General features: G+C 35.2%; 1 protein-coding gene across 1 annotated transcript in view; it reads left to right on the top strand.

The window, feature by feature from the left end:
• The first annotated feature begins 550 nt into the window (after positions 1-550).
• LOC133183871 (uncharacterized) overlaps positions 551-14,009 on the top strand; it is a 43,715-nt gene continuing 30,256 nt past the window's right edge. Inside the window, exon 1 of the mRNA XM_061318768.1 lies at positions 551-598. Coding sequence (XP_061174752.1) covers positions 582-598 — 17 coding nt within the window. The 5' untranslated portion in view covers positions 551-581. The remainder of the gene's footprint in view (positions 599-14,009) is intronic.

Genomic DNA, 14,009 nt, shown 5'->3' with positions numbered 1-14,009 from the left:
TCAATAGATCAATAAGTGGTGGTAAACAGTAGAAATCTGCTCAGCGGATTTTCATAAATTTGACATTAATGAACTTACTTAGAGATCTTAGAAGCGACAATCTGTTAACATTCAACTTGTTTCCAAAAATGACTGTATCGAAAATGGTACATGTATGAAAGGGATAAATAGGGGAAAACTTGAGATTTTTTAAATATAAAACCTAAGCCATTTTAGGAAGTGATTGCAAATTAATAATTTCAATCTTCAAATATTTTTAAGCCAAAGACAATGAAATGGCAAATGGAAGATTCAGGTAAACTTCTATTTAGCTCCTTTAAATGTTTAGACAGTTTTTGTAGTAGCTTTTAAAACACGTTAAATTTCTTTACTTCCCATTTACAATTTGACTGCACTTAATGTATTATTTTTATACAAGGACGATTTAGATGATTGCATTCTTTCTTGCTTCAGTTAACATTTACGTAAATCAACAGTTTCACAAACAGTTTTCAATAGGGCTGATGGTTTTTATTTAGTTTGATTACCTTGGGGTTTTGAAAGACGGAAAATTCTCCGTAAGTCATACAGCTCTAGCAGTCATGAAAGCAGAATTCAGGTAAGTGATAAAAGAGATGCAGTTAAAGTAGAGCAACTTTTTTTTTCCATGTACTAGTCCTAAATCAAACGTATGAATTTCTACTGTATTTTTATTTTTCCATATACTTAAAAATTGCACTTGCCACATGCACAGTCATATCACAAATAATGCTACTCAATATTTTCATGATTATTATATTTTTGGTAGAAGATGTGTAAGGCATTGAAATATCATTATCAATGTAATACAGGCCCGTAGGAAGCAATTTCAGTTTGAGGGGGCACAGCCATACATTTTCAGTTGAAGGAGCACTATCAACTACCAAAATTTCTTGACAAGCAAAAAAAAAAAAAAAAAAAAAAAAAAGCTCATCAGACGTTCTTATTGAGGGGGCACAAGCATATAGTATCTATGTTTTCTATAGTAATCTATATATCGGCAAAATTATTGGGGGGGGGGGGGCACGGCTCCCCGTGCCCCCCCCCCCCCGGTTCCTACGGCCATGTAATAACACAAACGTTACTTTCGTGAAGAAACTCTATGCGAGAAGCGTGAATAAAATTACACCCAAGGCGAGTAAAAATGTATCAGGACGAAGCATTATCACAAATGCTGACCATAGCTTCTTATGTTATATTCTGTGGTGGAAGTCATTACACTATACTCATTCAGATAATGTCTACATGAAGCAACAATGTGGTTTGGGTATTGGAAATCTTGAATTTACACACTGATCTTTTGATTTTGTAATTGTTTTCTAAAGTTTTCGTAAAAAAATTACTACACACTATTAAACAAAGATTAATGAAGTATGAATAATGGTTGACCTATGGAAATAAAAAAAACCCCATAATTTTCTGCATTTTCCTTGATAGGTGAGTAAGAAAATTAAAAAAATCTGGACACACACCCCGGACACCATATGAAACAATTTTTCATTTGCTGTTTAAGATCAGTAACATGTTAATTCTAGTAAGCTACGTCAGGAGTACAATATTCGACAGGTTGACAGATTGTTTGCTTGACAGGTCAAAATGTATTAAAGAAGAAAGGTCGACGAGTTGACAGGTCGACGAGTCGAAGGGTTGACAGGTCGATAGGTTGACGAGTTGACGAGTTGACAGGTCGACAGGTAGATGAGTCGACGGGTTGAAGTCGACAAGTCAACGGATTATTTGATCACTACTCCTAATCTCTCGGGTGGGTTTGAGGACTAACCCTAATCTTCCCGGTGGATTCGGCAACTACCCTTAATCTCTCTGGTGGGTTCGAGGACTAACCCTTATCTTTCCGATGGGTTCGAGGACTAAACTCTTGGGAGGGTTCAAGAATTAACCTTATTAATTCGAGATGATGTTATGAGGATAAACGGAATACCGAATCAACTTTCGACCTGTCAACTTTTGTTTTGAATTATAAACGAAACCGCACGGGTACCAACTGTTGATTTGTCGACCTTTGTTTTATCCCAATTAGGTGTCAACTGTCGACCTTTGTTGTGATGGATAAGATTTAGCAATTTGATGTCGACCTGTCGACCTTTATTTTAAGTGATAAGAGTTTACCAATTAGGTGTCAACTGTCGACCTGTCGACCTTTGTGCTGACAATACAGGTTAAGTGTCAAATTGTCAACCATTTACGGAAAAATTCTTCTTGTGGACTATTTTTTTTCTTGTGGACTATTTGACGTAATAAGGCAACTTATAAAGGAAACTATTTCTTTCCTTGTTTTAAATTTGAAAGATGTTAGTCGGTTTTACGGATCTACTTTTCCGTATACCCTAGTTGAACCCAATATTCACCGAGTCCAATGGTTCATTATGACTCAACGCTACAAACTCGTTAAGGTTCACCTACCCTCTGATAAGAGAGATAACTTTCACTGGAATAAATGACTATTATTGTCAAGTAAAAAAGCAATTTCTTTCAAATTTTGCCACGTAATGTATGTTGAAATAGTGAGCATTTCAATTATTGATGAGATTTTTTCTTGAAAATCATAAGCATTATAGCAATTTTTTGGAGAGAACGATGTGCCTTAACCAAACTTTGTCGTCTTCGTTGTATATACGTCTGCTGAAGTTTATCCGAACATAGTGAGAAACGCTGGATTTTACTATACAACAAAAAAAATCAATTATATGAATTTGGAAATTCCCGATCTATTTCTACTGCAATATAGAAAAAAATCAAATATCATATTCACCTGGAAGGTCTGGTGTAGGTAAATATTATACAATTACTGCTATTATATATTGAGTTGAGGCCAGTACAATTATCTAACTAACGCAAGAAGTACGATAAGCACAAGAGACAGAGTGAACATTGTTCTTCGAGGTTTGCTTAATCATCGTTTCGACCCAAAAAAAACCCCTGGTATATCACACGAATCAATGATTAATAATAAATGATACAAACTCTTTAAATTTATTTCGACATTTTTTCCTGCTGAAGTCCTACTCGAACTCCAGTCGCCTGCGTGGCGCAGTGGTTAGAGCGTTCGCTCTAGAGTCGCGGAGTAAGGAGTTGATCCTTACGTCGCGGGTTCGAATCCCACTGTGGGACGTGGAGACCGGTCCTTCGGATGAGACCGTATAAACCGAGGTCCCGTGTCGCAGTAGGTGCTGGCACGAAAAAGATCCCTCACTGCTCAATGGCCCTGAGTGCTGAGTATAGCTCAAAATTTGCAGCTCTCCACCGGCCAGTGGGCGCGTCTCCATATGAGTGAAAAATTCTCGAGAGGGACGTTAAACAATAAACAAACAAACTCGAACGTCATGAAAGACACAGGATTTCGTTGGATGACACAAATAAACACAAGAGCCCTATGACCACAACGCTCACCTGAGTCACCTTGGCTCTGGCCTTCTTCAGAAGATTCCCCCTCTTTATTCCAATGAAAAAAAAATCACCTCAAAACAACATCAATATGAATAGCATGGTCCTGCTGTTCTTGAGATATAAGATTTTTAAAGATAGTTTTCTTATAGATTCCCATGTAAAACACCTATCTCTTACTTTAGCCCCATCCTACCCCTTGGTGCCATGATTTGAACAAACTTGAACAAACTAGGACGCTAGCATATCAATATGGATAATCATGGCCCAGCTGTTCTTACAAAGTTTTTTTCCCTAATATATTTCTTTCACGTAAAATTTGTAGCACTATCTTCTTCCAAAAGATATGAACAAACTTTAATTTATGCCAGGAAATCACCCAATTGTTTCCTTTTCTGAATTATCTTCTATTTCAAAAGGGCGTGACCCTTTATTTGAAGAAAGTTGAATTTATTTCCTTCCCTCAAGATAACTTTCTGGCAGGTTTGGTTAAAATTGATTGGTCTACTGGTTCTGGACAAGGAGTCGAAAAGTGAAAATTGAAAAATTTACAGACGATACCCAACAGACGGACACCCTTTGATCGGAAAAGCTCTTACTAATTCCATCTTTTGTCTAATCGCATGAAATTAGAAGTTCCCGATCTACTTTTCGTGCAATGTAGAAAATGCAACTTAAGGTTATGTTCATCTGGAGGGCATAGGTTGTTATAACTTTTTGTGATTTCCGGAAAGTTGGATTTCAGCCAGTCAGAGAGCTCGGAATAATTCAATTAGAAAATAAATCCTATGGAGTAGAGGTGAATGACGACTCAACATATCGTTTTAACTAGAACATTAAAATTGTGTTCAAGGCAAAATAAAATGCACACCTTTAAAAGCACTGTATTGGTGAAATCTGAACGATACTCGACAAAGAGGAGAGAAAACATATTCTGGAGAACTACACTGTGCGTACATGTACATTGGGACAGTCGATACGATTTGGTTGCCATAGGCCGCCCACAGAAAGATATATTGTTATTTCATTATTCCAAGCACATAATTATATTTAAAAACATTATTACCGTCTTTCTTGAAAAACCATATACAGAGTTGACGAATTTTTCAGTTTACAGACTATGCACTTCCTCTCTTTTTTGATTGGTAGAAAAAGCATGTTGTGGAAATTTTCATTAATTTCATTGATTGAAATGCTGTTCAATGCAGGGGAGATCATATTTGCTAGTGATCTTATTTTCCCTTCGACCTAAGAATTTAATGAGAAAACGAATAAGAGAAAACAACAATAAAATGAAACTCACTTTAATCTTTATAGCAACTATTAAAAAGTGTTTCTGTATTTCGATAGCTATTAAATATGTTCTTTTTTTTTTGCATGCAATTACGATTTGTGTTTTTATTCTTTTTTCTCTGTTTTGCGCTTTGTTTTCGATGGTAGGGCTAATGTCTGTAAAAAGCTATTGCAGAAATACAACACCAAGAACTACTAAAGAGTAATACTTGTATGTGTGTTAACTGTTTAAGATTGTTTCTAAAGTCGGCATTTTTTTTTTAAATTTATATTTAAAAATACAATCAATTTTTGCAATTATGTGTCGGTATTATCTTGACTTTCCTGATCACCACAATGTCACTCTGAAACTGGTGACGTAGTACACAGCATACATGGCTTTTTTCTCTTCAGTAGCTAAAAAAGTAGATTCTAAAACAAATAAATATCATTATAACAGTAGCGTGATTCCCTGTCAATGCTATGCTTTATGTACTCCGCAGTACTGGACTTTTGCGAGGAGCACTGACTTTTACAGTCCTGCATTATGTACGGAGGTACGGAATTGATAATAGATAAGAAAACATTAATAGGGGTTATAGTTATGGTATTAAAATTATTTACCAACACAAGAAATGATTAGAGATAGAATAAAATTACTTAAAATGCCTTACTCATGAGAGATAGTATCTCCTTTTTTCATTTTCTAAAGGAATTAAATAAAGAGGAAAATACATTCTGGAAGGAAAAGTTGGCAGAAGTTAGTCAAGTGAGGTGGGAAGGGAGGAGGTTGAGGGAAGGACTGTTGCCGATCCCTTCCTAGACAACGTAATATGGGCTTTGAAATGGCCCATTATTATCGTTTTATTAACTGTTAAGCTAAATATTTATATCGCAAAAGAGCTTCCGTATATTTTCCTGGTGGAAAAGTAAGCCGTCGATTGTAAAAGTCAGCGCTTCTCACAAAAGTCCAATGGACTTTTGCGAGAAGCGCTGACTTTTACAGTCAACGGCTTACTTTACACTAGGACAATATATGGAAGCTCTTTTGAGATATGAATATTTAGCTAAACAGTTATAATTGGCCGTTTCAAAGCACATATTATGTTATCTAGAAAGGGAACTGCAACCATTCTATCCTTGACCCCCTCCCTTTCCACCTGGACTAACTCCTGCCAAGTTTTCCTTTAGGAATGTTTTTTTCTTCCTTTGATTCTTTCAGCAAATGATATTGAAAGGAGGTACTACCCCTCACAAATAATTGTATTTTAAGTTCTATTATTCTGCCTCACATCATCTCTTGTGTTGATTATATAACGTGTAATCATGTTAACACCCTTAACACCATACCAATAACCACTATTAATGTTTTCTTATCTAATATCTCTTCTGTACCTCCGTACATGACGAAGATTTAAATGTCAAAGTAAGCCGTCGACTGTAAAAGTCAGCGCTTCTCGCAAAAGTCCATTAGCAGTCTTAGTTTATCGTAGCGTGGATGAACCAGGGAACCAGGCTATTATAACAGTAAGTCATTGACAGGCGCGGATAATCAGATCTAAGTCGCATCTCGTTTTATCTGATGTCTTATGATCCGCGCCAAATTTCTTTTGTCGAGTCAAGGAAAAAATCTTTTGAGATACATCACACAGTTTTGTAAGAGAACACAAAATATCATAAGCATCTATTAACACAAGAACAGCCTTTTTGAAAAAAATATTAATTTGAATCTCTGAGGTCAAAGTGCAAGGTCATATGTGTGACATCGTCTTTCCATGATACGTCCACACGTCAAATATTACATGCCTATGCATTGACAAGATACAAGAATGTAAGCACAAGAAGGCAGTAGAACGCAGGGGGGGGATTTTTTTTAGTATAGAAGTTTGCTATAGTAAATTTTCCTTAAAGTTGTCCCCCCCAACACAACCCATCCACCCCCACTTTTGGTCAGTTTAGGTTTTTTTTTTGTCAGATTTTTTGGGGAAGTTGCCACCCCCCCCCCCACACACACACTTTTGAAACCGTTGCAACGGGCCTGAACACAAGCATGTAGGATCGGGGGCTACCCATCACCAACTCTTTTTTCAATCATTAAATTGCTGATAATTTAGTATTAAAATTTTCTTCAATCGAAAGTCGCTTGCCTACTCCCTAATTTTTTAGTTGCAGTATGGTCAAATCTTCCCAAGTAAATGTATTCAAAAGTTTTTCCAGTTTAAACAACTTTTCTTTTATTTTGCTTGTAAAAGTTTTTTTATGTACAATCTCTCTCCCCCCCCCCCCTTTTGAAAAACGATGCATATCGAGACTCACATAAATCAATATGTTTGAAATTGTCGAACAGGTCCGGAGCAACGTTTTTCAAATGGGGGGATCTCCGAAAATTTTGACCAAAAAAAAACTTAAACTGCCCAAACTCGAAAACCCTATTTCGGGGGGGGGGGGGGGGGGGGCTTTCTCTAACTTCTCGGTAATTTTTTTTTTCAAATGCTGGAATTTCCCAGTTCGATTGACCTTACAGCAACAACAAGAGGCCCATAGGCCACAACACTCACCTGAGTCAATATGGCCCTGTTGTTCTTCGTCAGCAGATTTCTTCTCCTATATATTGATATGTAAAGCTTTGATCGCCTGTCATGATTTGGACAAACTTGAATCTACACTACCTGAGGATGCTTCCATATCAATAGGACTCATCATGGCTTTGTTGTTCTTGAGAAGAAGATTTTTAAAGATATTTCCTATATATGTTCTTTTGTAAAACTTTGATCCCCCATTACGGCCCACCCTCTTACTGGAGGATGCCTTGAACAAACTTTAATCTACACTACCTGAGGATGATTCCATATTCAATATGACTAATCGTGGCTATGTTATTCTTGAGAAGAAGATTTTTAAAGATTTTTTTTCTATATATTCCTATGTAAAACTTTGATCCCCCATTGTGGCCCCACCCTACCCCCGGGGGTCATGATTTGAACAAACTTTAATCTACACTACCTGAGGATGATTCCATATCAATATGACTAATTGTGGCTTTGTTGTTTTTGAAAAGAAGATTTTTAAAGATTCCTATGTAAAACTTTGATTCCCCATTGTGGTCCAACCCTACACGATTTGAATTTACACTATGTAATGAAGGTTTCACATTAGTTTCAACTTTTCTGGCCCAATGGTTCTTGAGAAGAAGATTTTTAAAAGATGACAACAAATTTTCACCAATTCTTAATGATCTCCCCTTGGAAGAGGGTGTGGCCCTTCATTTGAACAAACTTGAACCCCCTTAACCCTAGGATGCTTTGTGGCAAGTTTCTTTGAAATTGGCTCAGTGGTTCTGGAGAGGAAGTCGAAAATGTGAAAAGTTTACAGATGGACGGACAGACGGACTACAGACAAAATGTAATCAGAAAAGCTCACTTGAGTTTTCAGCTCAGGTGAGCTAAAAATGGGAGAGGGACAAGCAGGTTCTAAATGAAAATTTACATATTAAAAGTACAGCAAAATACTATTCTCAGAAAAAGGATAGCACCCCCCCCCTTCCCCCGCGTACGGGTCTGTAGAAGAGGAGACATTTAACACCTTTGGTGAAACTTGAGGGATCAGCTTTGTGGCAATTGGATCTACTCACTTTACAGAGGATCTGATCGGGATAAATAAAAAGCCCGTGATAAAAATTCGAGATGATTCAGAGGTTTGTTCGTAGAAAGCAGGACAAAAAGTGAATTTGCTAAAATTACTTTCTGTCCAACTTTAATTGCGGACTTTTCTGTTTGGCTAATCATGTTGTACATTACAAAAATTATTAACTATAACGTAACATATATATCCAGCTTGTGTCCAATAAAATTAGAATTTTATTAAAAATATTTTTTAGGCTTCTTCGTTACGCTCTAAATAGAACATCAAGTTGATGTTTTCTTCCTGTTTGTGAAAACTAATTTCCCTAACATCAATTTAAATTGTTATGTAATTCGGTAAACTTATCACAACAAACTTTTAACAGAAATTGTTACTAAAGTAAGATGCATATGCGTATCTAAATAAAATGTACAGAGGTTACAACTTCCGTGTTATTGTTAACGCCTTCCGTATTCATTTGAAGACCTAGATTGCGTGTCCTTCGGGTTTCTTTGTATTTATTATGGAAGTGATTCATTGAAACAAAATTCAGTCAATTTTTTTTCTGAAAGAAGATTCTTGTATTCAGTCTTCTTTGTTTAGAAAATCTTTTTGCGTTCTCATTTCGATGATATTCTACAATATGGATTGTTGAATTAATATCCATATTAAAATTACCCATTTATAGTTCATCGCCTTAAAATGCCGTCCAAAGGCAAAAGTTATAACATGCAAATACAGGTGTAGTTGTTCGAAATGTTAATTGTTCTTTGCATATTTGATTTTAACTAGGAAAGCACTAGGTATTTGCACACCCCTGCTTTAGCGTGACATTAAACACGTGCTCTAAGAAGTTAATGCAAGTCATTTATCAACAAGAACATACCTGTTTTTTTAATATAAATTTTGTTTCCGATTTCTTTTTTTTTTGGGGGGGGGGGGGTACCCTTTCATAAAATGATGCTTTTTAAAGTTGTAAAAGTAAAGAGTATATTTGTATTTGATATATATGTACCTCAGAGTTTAACCCTACCTCAAAGTGAATTGTTTGCCTCGGTGTGATTAAAGTTCAAACACATATTAGTTTTTAACAAACTACGTCATAACGGTAATGTAGCGTTATAATTTTTTGCTGAACATATGACGATATTTAATTAGTTATTATTAGCGATTTTAATCAAAATTGTCTTATATACCCTAGAAAGCAACCTACTATATAATACATTGAAAATAATGTTTTGATTGTTGCATCTTGCACAATTGTAAGCGTTCAAGCTATAACTTTATCAGACATACACGTGGAAGTTCGCAAAAACCTCTGTTTTAAAATCTTAGTATAATGCTATTTTTGATTTAGTCAAATTTTCGTTAATTATATGTAGTTGAAGAACAGCAATATAAAAAAACAAATCAAACTGGTCCTGAGCGTACGAATTATACTCCTGCCTTTTGAATAATTTTCGTACGTGCATTGTCAGAGTCGCAGAATATACATGTAAGACTTGATTTTATGGGACTGCATGGTTAATTTTCCGGTTTGATTTAGTCATTGAATGTCAGAGCTCTCTGCAGAATACCATATAAGGATTTCATTGTTTGTGACGTGCTGACGCTTTCCATGTCGAAAAGTTTATATACTACCTCACATTGTCACCACATCAAAGGAAGTAACTTTCTCTCGCACGCCAAAGTCGGTGGAATGTAATATACAGCTTATCTCACAAAGGCTAACTTCTACAATAGATACTGAATATATAATAAAACACATTGAAAATGTTAATAAATACAGTTAAATTTTTTCCTTCTTTTTATTTTTCAAAAAAAAGGAAAGATATTTTTTTTCTAATAATAGGTATTCTTCCATATTAATATCAGCTTTTCATTTAAAGACTCTGTGTTGTCTTTTATATCGAGTTCAAATGGATATATCGAATCAACGTAGAAATGAAAGTGAATATTGTTAATTGATAAAACGTCGTCGATATATATAAATGTTGAATTGACGGCCACAGCAAGAGACTTCTTTTTTCAAGTAGATTGATTGATTGATTGTTGTTTAACGTCATATTCGAGAATTTGTTTATTTTACTCATACAGACACGTCACCGTAAGCGGGTGAAGGGCTTACACTTGGCAATCAGGGCCATTGAGAAGTGAGGGTTCTTTATCGCGCCAACGCCTACCGTGACACGGGACCTCTGGTCATCCGAAAGACCCGTTGCTTCCATATCTAATGCTGGCGAAGCAACAATCACTACTGATTCATGAATGTTTACGTCTAAGGTATGACGCGTCGCGGCGAACGAAAATCAAACCCAAGCCTCCCGATCACGAAGCGAACGCCCTACCATTATGCTATAGGAGTTTTTGAATAAATTCTGCTTCATTTTAATACAAAACTAGGTCTGCTTATAACAGGGCGCAATTAGTACTCTAGGGAATTCAGACAGATTGTTGGAAACATGGCCGTAGGAACCGGGTGGGACGGGGGGCGTGCGTCCCCCCATAATTTTGCCGATATATAGTTTACTATAGAAAACATAGCTACTATATGCTTGTGCCCCCTCAATAAAAACACCTGAGGACCTTTTTTTTTTTTTTTTTTTTTTTTTTTTTTTTGCTTGTCAAGGAATTTTTGGTAGTTGGTAGTGCCCCTCAACTGAAAATGTATAGCTGTGCCCCCCCCCCCCCCAAACTGAAATTGCTTCCTATGGGCCCGTGGAAGACGAGATCTCCAAAAACTACATAGATATTGTCAATCAGAAACTCAAGCATATTTTTAATATCAACTTCGGAGTACTTGTGTGTACAATCAAAATGTTTTTTTTTTAACAAAATAGTTTTGTAAACGACCAATGACAAGGTAAATAAATTTACGAGTTCCCTTTTATTTAAAAAAGCAGCTGTCTATGATGTCAAAAATCCTGGACTTTAATTAATGGTAGGGAATAGCTGTATAAGGTGTTGAGAAATCGTACGTTTTAATGTTATTGATTTTGGTAAAATTTTGTAATTTCAAATTTTCGGAGAGTTTTAGTTCCTTAGAGTTTTTAAGTATCCACATCTGATATAAACCACTTCTCGAATATAATTTTTTCAGTACTCCTGAAGTTTCTCCCTCACTGTTGTTAATATTTTAGTAAGGAGTAAAGAAGAGGCTTGGTATATCATTTATTGGAACCTATGTCTCTTTGTTTTTATGGATTTTTATTTAGTTTAGGAATCCATTGTAGGTATGGTGTTTCAAATTTAATTTGATCGTTGGGAATATAAAAAAAAAATTAAATTTGACATATGATTTTGAAGAATTTCCTCCTTAGAAAGGTAACTATGAGCAGGCCCGTAGGAAGCAATTTCAGTTGGGGGGGGGGGGGGGGGCACAGCCATACATTTTTCAGTCGACAAGCAAAATTAAAAAAAAAAAAGGCATCAAACGTTTTTATTGAGGGGGCACAAGCATATAGTATCTATGTTTACTATAGTAAAATATATATCGGCAAAATTATTGGGGGGCAGCCCCCCCCCCCCGTGCCATCCGGTTCCTACGGCCATGATGAGTACAAGTTGGATTACCACTTGCAGATTAAATCCCTTAAAGTTCCTCTAAAATACAATTAAAATAATGAGCCTTACAAAAAAAAGACAATGTTGTTACCTGCTTTGTCAACTGGGATCAGTACATATTCATCGTGCTTTCTATCTATTAAAAAATCTTTTTATTACTTCTGAATTATTGAAGACAGAAGGGTGGACGGTTTTCATTTTGCCCCTCAATTGTTTTATGCGAGATTTCAACATCCATCTGATGCTTTTAATCCATTCTGACAAAGTCACAGGGTCGTCTTTTTCATGTTTGGTCCATCGTCTAGATTATTTACCCCCAAAATTCATAATATTTATGAAATTTTGACGCCAGTTGAAAGATCGGGGTTCCCTAAATTTGACCCTTTTGACAAAAGTGATTTCTCATTATTAACTATATCTATGTCATCACTTATGACGTGTCCAGCAGAGCAATAGTTGTAGACTGAAGAAGAATATGAACATGTAGGAGGATTATATTTCAGATGTTCAATATCTAGATACTGTAGAGTTTTTTTTTTAATTAAAAGGCTTGGAAGCAATAGTTGTTGAATATTTGTAAGAAGTACAATGTGTGGACTTCAACTTTTGTGCTTAAGAATATTACTAATATTTACTGGCAAATTTAAGTTTTAGGAGCATACGGATTACTTGAACTGTATTCTCTTCCGTAAGAAGTGGCGGTTTAAAACGCCTGTGATTTGCAATATCCATAAACACAGATCCGCTTATCCGAGCCTAAATTCTGGTGCCCTGTAAAAGCAGGGTATCTAATTAGTGTGAAATTTAAATAATCAGTGCCATGATCCCGTAACCAGGCAACTAAGACAGAACAAGTAGAGGTTGAAAGTTTTACAAAGGAACAAATAGAAAAATTCCTTTGCAATCGACAGCTAAATTGTAGTAAAATTTCAATTCAATGATCCCCCATTTAATTCAAATATAATTTTTTTTGTAACTTTTAGCCTATACATTAAACCCTCGTACTATGTATAGTAAGATTATATCTACAGCATTCTTATATTTTGCACATTCAGATTTTTCAAAACCCTCGGATAGGATATGTTACATAAACAGCTTATCATAGGAATTCATATGGAAATTGCTATGAAGAAACTTTTCCGAACCAGCGATGCTAAAACATCTATATTTATAAGTAACTATTTTTAGTGTAGATTTAATATGGTACATCTCTTACTCGGGTGCAAATTCTTTAATTAAATTAAATATTTTAATAAACTTCTATCATAAGATTGAAAGTTGTAAAATTAGTGCACGCATGTACTTCCACTACATATATTGACTAATATTGGGTTCACAGAGCAAAGAAAGGGTTCTTATTGCATGTAGAGGAAAAAGCTATGTTGCAACTACTATTGAAATAACACCCACTATTGAAATAATTATTTCAATAGTGGTTGAGAGTGCATTTCAAAACCAAACAAGGTTGTAACCACTATTGAAATAACGACCACTATTGAAATAATTATTTCAATAGTGGTTGAGAGTGCATTTCAAAACCAAACAAGGTTGTAACCACTATTGAAATAACGTTCACTATTGAAATAATTATTTCAATAGTGGTTGAGAGTGCATTTCAAAACCAAACAAGGTTGTAACCACTATTGAAATAACATTCACTATTGAAACAATGATTTCAATATAGGTTTCGAATGCATTTCAAAACCTAAACCAAGTTGCAACCACTATTGAAATAAAGATTTCAATAGTGATTGAAATAATGATTTCAATAGTGATTAAAATAATTATTTCAATAGTTGCTTACAATGATTTCAATATAAAAATCACATTGCAAGACTCATTGAAATAACCCCTCTATTGGAAGAAAATATAAGGATAAATTCTTCAATATGTTTTCCAACATAATAAATTGATTTATTGAGTTTAAAAAATGATATGTAATTTTATGTTTTAATTTCTGTTTAGAAATACTATTAATACATGGACATCTGCAGTTTAACTGATCTATTAATTTTAAGCAATTTTGTTACACGAGGTTCATCTTTGTTATTAATCAGGGAGAGTTAAAGGTGATCGATACAGATAGTTTTGAAAATTAGAATATCTACATTAAAAAGAAGAAAGAAGACATC

Source organism: Saccostrea echinata, unplaced genomic scaffold (genome assembly GCF_033153115.1).
Source record: "Saccostrea echinata isolate AGI-Se365-2 ecotype Australia unplaced genomic scaffold, CSIRO_AGI_Sech_v1 ptg000001l, whole genome shotgun sequence".
In the NCBI taxonomy this organism is placed as follows: domain Eukaryota; kingdom Metazoa; phylum Mollusca; class Bivalvia; order Ostreida; family Ostreidae; genus Saccostrea; species Saccostrea echinata.
This window is presented reverse-complemented; position numbering and strand designations above follow the sequence as displayed.